The following is a 14462-nucleotide window of genomic DNA, read 5'->3' as shown; positions in this document are numbered from 1 at the left end:
TTTTAAACTGCGGGTGATGTCAGTTTGGTCAGTTGTGAGCAGAAATAAATGGAGCTCGAAAAGTACGTAGATATTAGTTTCTTATTTGTAGTTCTTGAGCAACACGCATCAGGCCTGTCTCCTACAAACTGTTTTCATAATTTTTGATGGCAGCCATATTGATATGCAGAAGTAGGAAACACAGGTGGTTACCAGTGATGCTAATCAAGGTCACGTCCCATTAATGTAGCAGAGACTTTCCAGTGAACCATCGTGCACAATATCAGCACCTTGACCGTTTGACCTGAATGGAACAGAGCCTTAATTAGTTTTGTTGGTAACACCTGAGTTTCCCCGACTGTTTCAGGTCAAAATGGACTCGCAAGGAGTTGCTTGAGGTCAGTGGAGGTCATGCAAAGTGTGCAGAGTCCAGACTCCTGCAACAAAAGAGGTAAAGAAACTTTTTTTTGTATATTTTTGGCAACAAAAGCACTTTGGTTGAGCCAAACTTTTTCTAGCGTGACACACTTCAGAAGCTGAAAACCTCTACATTTTTTTTTATCAGTCATTATCAATGACAGGGGAAGCAACTAATAAAACAAGATCCAAGAAATTTAGTGAAATAAAGATCAGTTAATTTTATTTTCCCATAAATCACAGTCATTCAACTCAGTCTCACTCCATACTTTACCTCTGTTAAAGTGTCAGTTTAAATTATATGTTTCGTATCAACACTTTTGTGATTTTCCAGGTATGTTAATTAATAACATTTCCTCATTATGTTAATAGAAAACTCCGCTGTCGGCATTACATTAACGTATTTCTTGTTGCAAATAAGTTGTATATAAACTAGAAGACAGGGCTGAGCAAATGCACACACATTATTGATGCCTCAAAACACAGCTGATGTTTGTATTTCAAACTGTCCATGTTGTAAATATTCTAAATATTTTGTAGGAAATGTGTGTGTGTGTGTGTGTGTTGACTGTAACTGACGGCTTAATCTGGAACCCACAACTTCTGTAGATCAGGTGAAATCTTGGCCTGTAATGCACCAGATATTGAGCTGTAAATACTTCACAGCGTAGTTTAGATTTCTGATTTAAACATTTAAATATTTCAAACATAAAAAAAACAGCAGATTTATGTGTCTTGTAATGTGCAATGTAATATCTTTACAATCTGTTGCTGTACTACCAGCTTTATGATTGCTATATATATATATTCTCCCTATATTTAAATTCTACAGTCAGTTTACCATCTTTTTACCTCACTGTTATTATTGTTATTATTTTGATAAAAATCTACTGCACACTGTACTTGTTTCTATCTCACTGATAAATTAGTAAATTAATAAATAAAATATGAATGAAAATATATTTTTTTCCTGTTGTTATACCTGACATGTTATCAAAACCAACTAGTAAATATGAAGAAAGCTGCTTGCTTGTTTTAGCTGGAAAACCAAGTAAACCAAGTAAAAAGAGAAGGCAGGCAGGCCGGGGTAATTGAAACAGAGCGAAAGTGAAACAGAGAGGGTGAAGGATGGGAGACTGAAAGCGAGCGAGTGAATGATGGAGGTGCCGTCACCGCGCGAGTCCTGCTCTCTTGCTCATTAAGACAGTAATTCAAGCCGGGGATTAGAGACTCAGACTCATGCTGCGAGCCCACTGGCTGCTGATGATGAATGGTGGTTACGGGCCGTAAAACCTCAACGACCGCCGCTATTGTACATGGGAAAAAAATAGAGACCCGTGTTCTCTGCGGTAGTTAAGATCGGGGTGGTGTGTACAGGTGAATGTGTGTGACAGAGAGCTGCGCGGGAGACAGCGGGTGAGAATGACGGGTCGCCGTGTCCTTGGAAGAGAAATCACTGATGGTAGGAGTTTTGTAAAACTCTATAATCATCTTCTGTCCATCGGCTGCAGTCGAGTTGAACTGGACTGGCCAGGAAGCAGCAGAGCTCAGGACGTGACCGCGGACACATGAAAGAAAGAAAAGAAAGACGCTGAATGACAGGATGACAGAGTGACAGCCAGGGACAACCTAGTAATTAGTGGACAGCACGTCTGCGACGTCACCCATACAGCCGTTTTGAAGCTCACAATCTGGTGGCTCCTGCCGAGCTGAGGTGGCCAAATGAAGCGGCTACCTAGTGGCTAGCCATCTGTGACGTTCACTCAAAGTGGACATCCTCTTAATTAGGCATAACTTTGAGGCTTAATATAATTTAAATAGGTGAGTTATATAAAAATTCACCCCCTGTACAGTCATGAATGGAGAAACTAGCTGGTGGCCAGATGTCCTGAGAAATTCAGGACAATCCTGAATCCTGAATCCTGCAGTGTCTGTCCTTAAATAAATAAAAAAAAGTTATAGTAATAAATAATACAAACAAAAACGAGAGCTGTATGTATGTTGAGAGACTGACAAGGCAAAAATGCAGAGGAGACCTGATTTGAGCCTTTTTCACGTATGCACCTGACCTCTGACCTATACTCTAAGAGTCACGTTGTTTGAATGTGCTCTTTCACACATGCAACACGCCATCACACGTCCACACACACACACACGCACACATACACACATACACACATAAACTCCACATGGTTCAGGTGAGGAGTGTCGCCTGCAGACAGGAGGACGCAGCAGGATGAGGACGACTCATGCGTAATGATGATTTTTTTCTTTTATATCAGCACAAACTGAGTCTACGAAGTAACAAACTGTGATGGAAGAGGAGAAGAGTGATTGATGAGGAGCTCAGCTGATTGCAGTCTGCCTGCCTGCAGGAGAGATAGTCATAGTGCACTAGGATTTGCAGGGATGCACACTTTTACTTTTCTGACTGTAATCTGGTGTTTCCCATTCACAGATGACAAAGAAAGCTGTGATGGGGAAAACATAAAAATAAGGCTCAAAAGACATTTGACTCTGTAGGCTGATAGTGATCAGCAGATAATCTATATGAAACTGAAATGAACAATGAAGAGTGGATATACAGGCGAGCAGCTACACACCAACATACAGCTCCTCTGGGTAGTGTGTGGATTCTTGCAGAGTTGGAGTGCACATGTGAGAGCGGTTTGGTGACACAGTAACATGGAAAAATGCTGCACTGAATGTATATTAGCTATTCTTTTTAAGGAATAAAACTATTGCAGTCATGCGGACAGGTGAGGTGTAGCTGCAGGCAGAGAGATCTGACATGACAGACATGACAGGCATCAAACTATTGAAATAAATAAAATTTGTTAAATTTTTGTAACAGATAATGATTAAGTTGAGTTATGATGGTGGTTAAGTTTTGTATGCAGAATTTGCATGTTCTCCCTGAGTCCACAGTCCCACAGTCTAAAGACATGCAGGTTAATAGATTAATTGGTCACTTTAAACTGCCTGTAGGTGTGAATGTGAGAGTGAATGGTTGTCCGTCTCTGTGTGTCAGCACTGTGACAAACTGGTGACTTGTCCAGGATGTAACCTGCTTCAGCTGGGAGAGGCTTTAGCCGCCCCGCAACCCTCCAAGGATAAGTGGTTACGGACAATAAATGAATGAATGAATTGAGGATAATGATTTACACACAACATATATAACAGTAATTGTTATTGTAATTGTTATATATAACAGCTGACTTTCATGTGTTCTACTGTTTGTTGATATTGAATGTAATGTGCAGCCATGTGACCATGTCCAACTCCACTGTCCTGAACTTTTCTCATTCTCATCTGGTCACATTTATAGAAAAACTACAAACATGTTGCTTTGCACCAGACTGTAAACGTGCTTATTTCTGCCATAAAGTTGTGCATTTTAATACAGACATCTACAGAGCGCTGCAGGAATGATCGATTTTGTAGGCCAACCTGGAAGTTAGCATCACTCTGGTTCCTTCAACAAAAAAGTTAATGGGATTTTTTTCATTGGATTTCAGATTAGTGCATCAGCTCTGTGGCAAAGTTTATAATCTTCACAAACTAGGCTCTAAACTAACTACACTGCAGTCACTAACTGACTAGTGTTTGATGTGATGATGTTTAATGTCTGTGGTCTCAATCAGAAACTTGTTGTTTGTTTTTAAAATATGTAAAAGTCTCAAATTTCACTAGTGGGTACAATTTTGTTGTCGAACAATAAGCTTGTGTTACAACAGACCATATCACAGGCAAATAACCAAAAAACCCACAGGGTTCAGGATGAGGTGCTAGTAATAAAAATATGGCAAGAACTCCAGCTTCTTTGTATTTTTAACCATGCTGATTGTAATATTTAACTATAATCTTATATATTTTATATGTTCAATTCTAAGGACTAACATTTAAAATGTTTTGGAGATTTTCTATTACTTGCATTTTAACTTTTGTATGTCTTTTGGCTGTGGTTCTGTCCACACTCTCACATGTACACGTTTTTCTTTTTGTATTAATATGTGTGTGACACAAATAAAAATAAACTTCATTTGCGAACTCATTTAATTTGTTCAGTTGTTTTAAGACTCCTTCCTGCAGTGCTCTATGGGAACTGACTCCCCTTTGGAGCCAGTCTCAAGTGGCCATTTGAGGAACAGCAGTTTCTGGCACTTCTGCGTTGGCGTCACTTTTCAGCCCTGGAGGTTGCTGCTGCTTGGTGACAACGAATCAGACAAAGACGGGGAAGAAGAAGGAAAACAAGAAGAAGTGGCGCGGGGGTACTTTAAGAAAGATATTGCTCTCCCTTCCGCAAGACAAAAAAAAAAAAAAAAAAAACCCAAAACAAACAAACAAACAAATTAAATATACATGAAAGGTAAGCAGCTTACTTCCTGCAAAATGTCACACTTGTGCGTGCGAGTCCCCTCTGAACGAGCAACTTGCAGCCCTTGGGGGGTTTGAAAGTAGAGATGCTGCTTGTTTGTGACAGTGCTGTGCCTAAGAGTCTGTCATCGCCTCAGGAGCAGTCGCTCTGCATGTGACTAAAACCTTGACTACACTCAATTATGGCGCTCCTCCAAGCAGAGTCACTCTTCAACAGGACGTGGTAAATATTTAGGCCACAATATCTGTGTGAACATCACAACACTCTCAGAGTTACAGATACTGCACCATAGTCACGTCTCCTGTTGATGCAATTTCATTTCCGCACGTCATCTGGTGCTTTATAAGTGCAGTGCAAAATCTCTTTAAACAGCAATCACTTTAGCAGGGAAGGTATCAGAGAGGAGGCGGCTTAAATTCAGTTTGTTGTTCAGCCCCTTATGATAAATGAAATCAAAATTACTTAGCCTTTGTAAGACGATAATCATTGTTATATATAAATGGAAATTCAGAGTGTAAATTACAGTAGCAGCAGACAGATGCTGTTGACTTGGAAAAAAAAAATCCGTATTTCTAAATTTGGAGGCATTTGCACTGCCATTATGGCAAATAACCCGCATTTCTGCCACCCACACAAACATTAACCGGGATATTAATTTGCACCTTTACTACACTAACAGCCCTGTCGCTCTAATTCAGGTAATTTTCATGCTTTCACTTAAAAGATTACAATATTCAATCATATAAAACCCTTTAAATAATATAAATAGAAAAAAAAAGAAAGGAAATTATATCTGTCAGGCTAAAAATCTGCTCTTGTACACAGTTGTTGGAAAATTATATTTTTCAGACACAGAATTAATGTCTGCACAGCACAACACAACTTATCCTCCTCCAAATACAGGTGAAATTATAAATCATGTCCTCTATTTGTAATGATAAAGGGTGTTGTTTTATGCAATATATCTATAGACTATTAAACCAACAGCTGTTTTTTCATGTTAAAGGGATAGTTCAGATTACTTGAAGTGGGTTTGTATGAGGTACTTACTGATAGTCAGCGTATTACCTACAATAGATGGTGATCAACACGCTCACAGTTTGGAGAAGCAGAGAGGAGCACCAGCATGGAAGCTAAACAATGAACTGCTGCGGGCCGAGTCAGCAGCAAGTTGAAGTGTATGCTATATTTAGAATATTTGCGCCAGTTTATCTTGCCGTAAAACAGTCTTTTCAAATGGGAAACCACCGTTATATAAGCCAAATATCGCTCTCTCCAAACCAACCAAACTCCACAGGCCAAATCACTAATTTTACCTCACAGGATCACAGGAGTGGCTGCCTCTATCTGTTAGTGTATATGTGTTATTGTGTGACTTTGGTGAATCCAAACTATAATTTTAAAACCCCTAAGCCACAATATAACTCAGATGAACTATCAGATCGAGGCTGTAGTACAGCAGCAATTCCCGTGTCCTGTGAGGCAAAATTACCGATTTCACCTATGGGGTTTGGTTGGTTTGTAGTGAGCAATATCTGTCTGTCAGCAAAGTGGTGAACATATTCTTTTTTTTAGTCTTTTTTTTTGGGGGGGGGGGGGGGGGTCTTCTTAAAGGGATAGTTCACCCAAAAATGAAAAGTCAGTCATTATCTACTCACCCTCATGCCGATTGAGGGTCCAGTTTAGTTTTGTAGGCCACAAAACAGTGCTGGAGTTTGACAGGAAAACAGCGTTCCCAACATGCAAATCTGACTACAAAAATGTTATTAACACCATGTTTGTCGCCCGAGTCTTCACTGTAGATCCTTAGCTTGGAGCCACGTTCACGTGCATACACACTGTCTGAACAGGGTGAGTGTAGTGTGGCGGTGTCCAAACCACATGTCGGGGCTTTAGGAGTATTGGATTACACCAGACAAGCAGTATGGAGGCTTTTTATTGTATCTTTCCAGTTGTGTTTTTTTATGTTTGAAAACTGGTCACCATTGCTTGCTTTATTGTTTTTATTGAGTGAAGCACTTTGTGTTGCATTCTGTTTATATGAAAAGTGCTATATAAATGAAGATGTAGAAGATTAAATCTGCAGCTCTGTTTTTCTGTCAAACCCCAGCCGTGTTTTGTAGATAAACCCGACCTTCAATCAGCAAGAGGGTGTGTAGACAATCACCAAATTTTCATTTTTGGGTGATCTATCCCTATAAGTCGCAGGACGAAATATCAAAGTTTGTGTACGCTATATTTAGTATATTTTCACCAGTCTTTTCTGATGGGAAACTGCTCTTGTATAAGCCAAATACTGTTCTCTAAACCCACCAGACTTGTCAAAAAATAACAGTAATTTTAATTCGCTGAACACAGACTTTGCTGGTCTACTACGGCCTTGATCGGTTAATTTGTCTGTCTCATTGTGTAACTTTGGTGTTTTGACAGGATAGTTCTGATTCACCAAAGTCAGAAAGTAAGACAAACAAACCAACAGATTGACCAGCAACTCCTGTGTTCTGTGAGGCAAAATTGCTGATTTTGTTTATAGAGTTTGGTTGGAATAGAGACAGTAATATCTGGCTTACATAACAGCGGTTTCCTGTCAGAAAAGGCTGCTTGAAAGCAGGATAAAGTGGTCAAAATATTCTAAATACAGCGCACACTTAAACTAATACTGAGTTTTTTAGTTGGCTAAAATACATTTTGTTGCTGAGTCTGTCCACAGCAATACACTGCTTAGTTTTTCTACTATCAGTCTACTGTAGGTATGAATAAGTGCCTCATACAACCCCACTTCAAACAATCCAAACTACCCTTTTACTATTTCATTTAAAAAATCTTGCAATCAAAGGACACTTCCAGTGCTGCTCCATAAATGTTCACGGCTGCCCTTGTTTGCAGTGGCTGTTGGCAGTCCACAGTACCAACCTCTTTATTTACCACTCCATTACTGATTTCAGTGAAGAATAATAGTTGGTGACGGCCCCGCTGAGCAGAGTGTCAGCGAGGGAGAGCAGAGCAGCAGAGGGAAAACAACACAAGGTTATTTATGGAAAGAATATGACTTTGATCACTGTGATGATAACGTACAGAAGTAAATAAGTTACATCGGGGTTAGAGAGATGTCCTTGGTCGGATTGCTATGGTGACGCTGAAGTGTGTGTGCGTGTGTGCGTTTTTTAAAATATGTGACTGAGAGCTGTGAGAGGATGACAGTGCACAAGCGCAGCATGTGTGCATGTGTGCGTGTGCAGCCATGTGTAGCTTAATAGAAAGAAAACACATTAACGCTGCTTCCAGTGGGTTAGATTTCCAGCTGTGTGACGCATGCAGAACATCCTCATTGTTCCCATAAGGTGCTTCAGATAAAAGCATATATGCACTCAAACTAGGTCATACAGCACTGCACATTCCTGGTTTTCTTTGTGCGCTCAGGTGCTTTGGAGTGTAGTTACATATGCTGCACGGCGCACTTTACTTACAGGGGATGGTGCGTAGGTAGAGGTTGTCCCGGATGATCTGTTGGAGCTTGTGGTCCAGCGAGCCCTTCTGAAACTGCAGACTGAGGTAGTGGCGCAGGTCCGTGTTCAATACTTTACCTGCGACAACAGAAGCAGAGGCATGGAGGGTCAATAAAAACATAGTGGAGCTCTTTCTGAAGGGTTTATGTCTAAAAGGAAATCTATCCGACTGACATGTAGCTTCAAACAGTGGTCAATACCCCAGAACTAGATAGAGCTGTTTTTCTACTTCACATAGCGCCGACCCGTTTACAGCATAGATGTTTAATGTTCTGGTATTTTCGCAGATATTGAGTGCTTGAAGGGATCCTTTAGATCATTTGATGTGTAGCTGTGTGAGATATTGATAGTCAGTGTGCTGGAAAACTAAATCATCAGTCTGAGAACAATAATACCAACATGTGAAATCTTGTTTTTCATCATCTTAGAGAATATTATGGTGATTATCATGTGCAATATTATTTTTCTATTATGTTTAATGTCATGTTTTAATGTGTTAAATATTACTTTTCACTATCATGTGCAATATCACTCACACGGCTTTATTAAACGCTCAATTCTGATTGGTCAATTGCAGTTATTTCTTTATAACACCGTTGCTAAGAAGATGCTGTGGACCCAGGTCCAGTCACAGACTCATTCATTCATTCATTTTCTGTAACCGCTTAGTCCGTAAGGGTCGCGGGGCTGCTGGAGCCTACCCCAGCTGACATTGGGCGAGAGGCAGGGTACACTCTGGACAAGTCGCCAGTTCATCGCAGGGCTGACAGTCACAGACTCTGGAGGAGCAATTAAATCATCTTAAAAATCAGCAAAATAATGTCTAAAATCAATATTTGTCTCAATTTATTAATTTCTTTTGGTAAGCAGGTGTGTAATAAGCTGGATAATTGGTGACAACGAAACAGACAGAGAAGGGAAGAAGAAAGAAAGCAAAAAGAAGTGGTGAAGGGGCACTGCAAGAGAGAGATTCATCTCCCTGCTCCAAGACAAAAAAAATCCCCAATACAAACAAACAAATTAGATATACCTCCTGCTTCACACTGGGGTCCTGCATCACCTCATGTGGGTGTATTTCACAATAATGACCTGCTCACTGATCATTATCTCTGACATAAAATATTACTTTTAATATCGTGCTATTTGTACATTCATTAGCTGGGTCATTGGAACTTTTTTATTAATTCTCAATATTACTTTCAATGGAATTGCCAATACTACTTTTTTCAATTTTAGCTGACTTTCCATGCCTTACTTCTACTGGTACCGTCTTTGCATTTACTCCCTTTATATTTTACATAACACTTCAAATTTGATATTCTTTATATGACTGTATTTTTTGGAGCAATCTGGCACAAGAATCTTCTTCTGAATTAATAAACTTCTGTCATATCTTATCCTATTTCATTAGCTACAGTGGATGCCAGTTGGCACACCCCGGAGCGAGAGAAGCAGAGCGGCACCAGCATGGAGGCCAAGCGATTAACTGTTGTGGACGGGGTCAGCAACAAAAGGTATTTTAGCCATTTAAAATGAGACCGCCTAAAAAAAAAATCAATATTTGTTCAAATGTACATGATATTTAGAGTGTTTTCACTGTTTTACTTTGCAATCAGACAGCCTCTTCTGATGAGAAACCACCATTATATAAGCCAAATATAGCTCTCTCCAAACCAACCAAACTCCATAGGCAAAATTAGTCATTTTACTTTGCAGAAATCAGGAGTTTCTGATGCCTTGATTTGTCAGCTTGTGTCTGTTACTGTGTGACTTTGGTGAATCTGAAGTATCCTTTTACAACACAAGTCACACAATAACACGAGCAAGCTAACTGATCAAGACATCGATAGTGCAGAAAGTCTTGTGCTCTGTGAGGTAAAATTACTGATTTTGCCTTTTGAGTTTGGTTGGTTTGGAGAGAGAAATATGCTGCAGTTTCCCATCAGAAAAGACTGTCTGGCAACAAGGTAAAGGAGTAAAAATATTCTAAATACAGCATCCACTTAAACTGACATTGATTTCTTTAGGTGGCCATTTTTAAGTGGCTAAAGTACGCTGCTGTCAACCCTGTCCACAGTAGTACACTAGCTTGCATGTTGGTACACCCGCTACTTCTCCAAATTTGGGGCTTAGCAACATGAATACATTTACTTTTTTTTGGTATACAGTGTTTACAGTAATATCCACAGTATTATACATACATTATATGCCTGCTGTATGTACAGTACGACCACCTGTTCGTTCTAGCTGAGAGCTTAAATCCATGTTGTTTCACCTTTTAATTCTGGTTTTATCACTCAGGGTCAGACTGTAGCTGAGGGGGATGATGAAGGTTAAACAGATTTTTGAACTCTGATCTCTTCAGTTAAATCCACTTCAATCATTAAAGGGAAATGGAGATTTAGAGTACAAGAGAGGTTACAGAGGGATGTTTGGCCCAGAAACACTTGAAACTGTGGTGTGGAAAAGGCAGCACAAAGCTGTACTAGAGTACTTCTCTGGTTATTTTGCATTCTGACCGAAGACAGCTTGTTAAAAATACCAAGAACAAACTGGACCGAGCCGAATTAATTGTCGTCACTGCAACTGCTCATCTGAAGCAACAAATCTGAAATCCAGACGGCTAAGTGACAGATGATAGACGCCATGTTCCCACTCAAGACTGTCATTACAGTCTCAACAAGCATCAAAAACTTTTCAAGACCTTTCAAATAATTATAGATGTAGATGCTTTAGGATCAGATATAAAGTACACAACTTAGACAAGAGCAAATCCTGAGCTATGACAAGGCGAAGTGAGAAAGGATGTGTTGAAAAATCAGCGCCCACAGAAACTTCTTAACTTTTAGATGTTGTCTTAACTGTTAGGTAATCATGGTAATTAGGGTTAGATTTAGGAAAAAACATGATGAACATGTTCCTAAATAAATGTTCCTATCCTAATGTGAGATAGGAAAATGTACACGAGGATCCTAACTTTCAAAAATCTTAAATAAATTCTCCTAACTTTAGGACAGCCATTAAGCTGTCCAATTTTATCTTTAGCTAATGGTAGAGTTTGCTAACAGTAGCTAATGGTAGTGTTTATTAACAGTAGCTAATGGCTGTGTTAACTAGCAGCAGTTAGTGGTTGTGTTTGGTGAGAGTAGCTAACAGTAGTGTTTGCTAACAATATCTAAATTAGTGTTAGCCAACAGTAGGGTTTGCCAAGAGTAGCTAAAAGTTGTGTTTGGTAACAGTCACTAATGGTTGTATTAGCTAACAGTAGCTAATGGTAGTGTTTGGTAACAGGAGCTAACCATAGTGTTTGCTAATGGTAGTTTTAACTACCTTGTTTAATCTGTATGGCTGCTCTTTTATTACTTTTATACAATGGATGCTGGAGACAGTGAAGACTGCATCTGCTATCTTAGCCCACTGTCTTTCTTTTATCTCCCACGTTAGCAGTGTTGTAATATTCCCAAAAAGAACATCTTTGGATTTCTCCACAGATGGTACCAACAGTAGGTAGTGTTTGCTAACAGTAGCTAACGGTAGTGTTTAGTGTCAGCAGTTAAACTCTGATCTCTTCAGTTAAATCCACTTGAAGGGAAATGGAAATTTAGAGTACACGCGAGGTTACAAAGGAATATTTGGCCCAGAAACACTTGAAACTGTGGTGTGGGAAAGGCAGCACAAAGCTGTACTAGAGTGCTTCTCTGATGATTTTGCATTCTGAGCAAAGACAGCTTGTTAAAAATCCCATAAAACAAACTGGACCGAGCTGAATTCATTGTCATCACTGCCTCCGTTCATCTGAAGCAACAAATCTGAAATCCAAACTGCTAAGTGACAGATGATGGATGCCGTGTTCCTGCGCTCGACTGTCTTTACAGTCTCAACAAGCCTCAAAAACTTTTCACCAAAGATGCGCAATGCCACAACCTCAAAAGTGAGGCGCCAGAGATTTTCATAAGAAAATCTGAGAAGATTTCGCCTTTGCTCTCAACTCCCAGAAGCCTTTGTAAAAACAAAGGAAGTTCATGCAAAGTTTGAGGCAGAGAGGAAGACTTCAGAGTCGTCACACACAAGCTGGGAAAAAAGTTTTTCTGTGAGAGAACATGATGAGGAGTTTGGAAAACAGGAAGAGATCTTCGGTGTCTGCCTGCCCTCAGCTTCAGCGTGAGCCTCTTCTCTTGACAGAAAGGGGAGAGTAGGCTTTGAAACAGTTTGACTACAGAGGAGTAATCACTTTCTTTCCCTATTTCTCTCCCCTATTTTCTCTCCGCCTCTGTTCCCTTTCTGTTGCACACACATACAGACCAAACTGTGCTCAGCATGACTATTCCCTGCATTGCTATGAATACCAATCAGGAGGACTAAAGATGAGATCTTGCTACTGTAGGAGTACTGTATGTGCTAATAGAGAGGGGAGATGTACTTGACTACAGAGGGGTGATAGAATAATGATGAGCTCTGGGAATATTTCAGCGAGCTTTCTCAACCCTCAAATCCTCTTTTCCTGCTCAACTCGTGACAGAAACCAACACAGACCATTATTGTGATACCACAGCAATCCTATTATTTTGTGCTTTAAACTTAGTCTCACTTCAAGTTTTTGGAGGCCGCTGTTGACTCACATCAAAATGCCCCTCATGTCCGCAGCCCTCGCTGCCATCTGACGCTGTTTCAGGAGCCGTCATCCCGGCGGGCCTGGCTTTTCAGAATAAAGGTTGCATGTTCTCCGTCTGTCTCTCCAAAGAGGGCTGCATCACAGCTGGTCTAGCAGACAAACAGACTGAGGCTGGGGAACCAAGGCCCAATCTGGCAACTTCATCTCAAAACTGTCCCAGAATATCCTTTTTGTTCAAAATTCAGCTCGCACACCAGGGAATTAACAGGGAAACAAGGCCGTTTCAACAAACTACATGTGCTCCATATGCTTTCTGAAGGCGAATGACGTTGCATCCAAAGGAGGATTCAACAAAGTTTAAATCAGTAAAACAGCCTCGTCATAAAATCACAACATGCCAACTTGGCAATTTGACCCACAATGAATAAGATACATTCACGTCATCGATCCTGGGTTTACACAAAGCTACACAGGCGTATCTGTGGCATGTGAACTGGCTTTCTCTGTAATGAGTCATCATATTTGCCGTCAATATGTCAAGAATGATTGTCAATAATAGCAACTACAAGAGCATTAAATCAAGAGAAGTTGTGCAGTCAATAAGACCTTTAAAATACATGAATGAAAGCTGCATTTTTCTTTTTTGGCTTCTTGAGTGAATGTAGATGCTTCAAGGTCAGATATGAGGTAACGAGTCAGACAAAAGCAAATCCTGAGCCATGACAAGGTGAAAAGAGAAAAGATGTGACTAAAAATCAGGGCCAGTATTATATAAAAATCCTAACTTGAAGATGCTGTCTTAACTGCTTGGTAACCATGGTAATTAGGGTGAGAACCTGACGGTGCAAAAAATACATTATTAAACATTCCTAAGTCAATATTCCCGTCCTAACTTAAGACAGGAAAAATGGATTACTTCCAAAAAATCAATGTTAAGCTGTCCTAATTTTCACATTTCGACCTGTAGTAGTAACTAACTTGCAAACAGCAGCTAACAGTAATATTTGCTAACACTAGCTAACGGTAGTGTTTGGTAACATTAGTATACAGTAGTGTTTGATAACAGTAGCTAATAGCAGTGTTTAGTAACAGTTATCAGTAGTGTTTTAGTAACCGTAGCTAAGGGCAGTGTATGCTAAAAGCAGGAAATGGTCGTGTTTGGTAACAATAGCTAACAGTAGTGTACACTAACAGTAGCTAATGGCTGTGTTTGGCAACAGCAGGTAACGTTAGTGTTTAGTAACATTAGTTAACACCAGTGTTTGGCAACAATAGGTAACAGTAGTGTTTGGCAACAATGGCTAACGGTAGTGTTCACTAACAGTAGTTAATGATAGTGTTTGGCAACAATGGGTAACAGTAGGTTTTGGCAACAGAGGCTAACGTTAGTGTTCACTGCTAATGGTTGTGTCTGGTAACAGTAGCTAAGGGTAGTGTTAACTTAAAGTAGCTAACCTTAGCGTTTGGTAACAATAGGTAACGGCAGGGTTCGCTGGCAGTGGCTAACAATTGTGTTTACTAACAGTAGCTAATGGTCATGTTTGTCAACAGTATAGTAGTAAGAGATAAG

General features: G+C 39.9%; 1 protein-coding gene across 1 annotated transcript in view; it reads right to left on the bottom strand.

The window, feature by feature from the left end:
- The window catches only part of magi3b (membrane associated guanylate kinase, WW and PDZ domain containing 3b), a 258901-nt gene that overhangs the window by 84213 nt on the left and 160226 nt on the right, over positions 1 to 14462 (bottom strand). Inside the window, exon 2 of the mRNA XM_084738936.1 lies at positions 8242 to 8358. Coding sequence (XP_084595062.1) covers positions 8242 to 8358 — 117 coding nt within the window. The remainder of the gene's footprint in view (positions 1 to 8241; positions 8359 to 14462) is intronic.

Source organism: Lutjanus erythropterus, chromosome 2 (assembly GCF_056507025.1).
Source record: "Lutjanus erythropterus isolate fLutEry1 chromosome 2, fLutEry1.hap2, whole genome shotgun sequence".
NCBI lineage: Eukaryota > Metazoa > Chordata > Actinopteri > Lutjaniformes > Lutjanidae > Lutjanus > Lutjanus erythropterus.
Note: the sequence above shows the minus strand (reverse complement) of the source record. Positions and strands in the feature narration are given on the sequence as shown.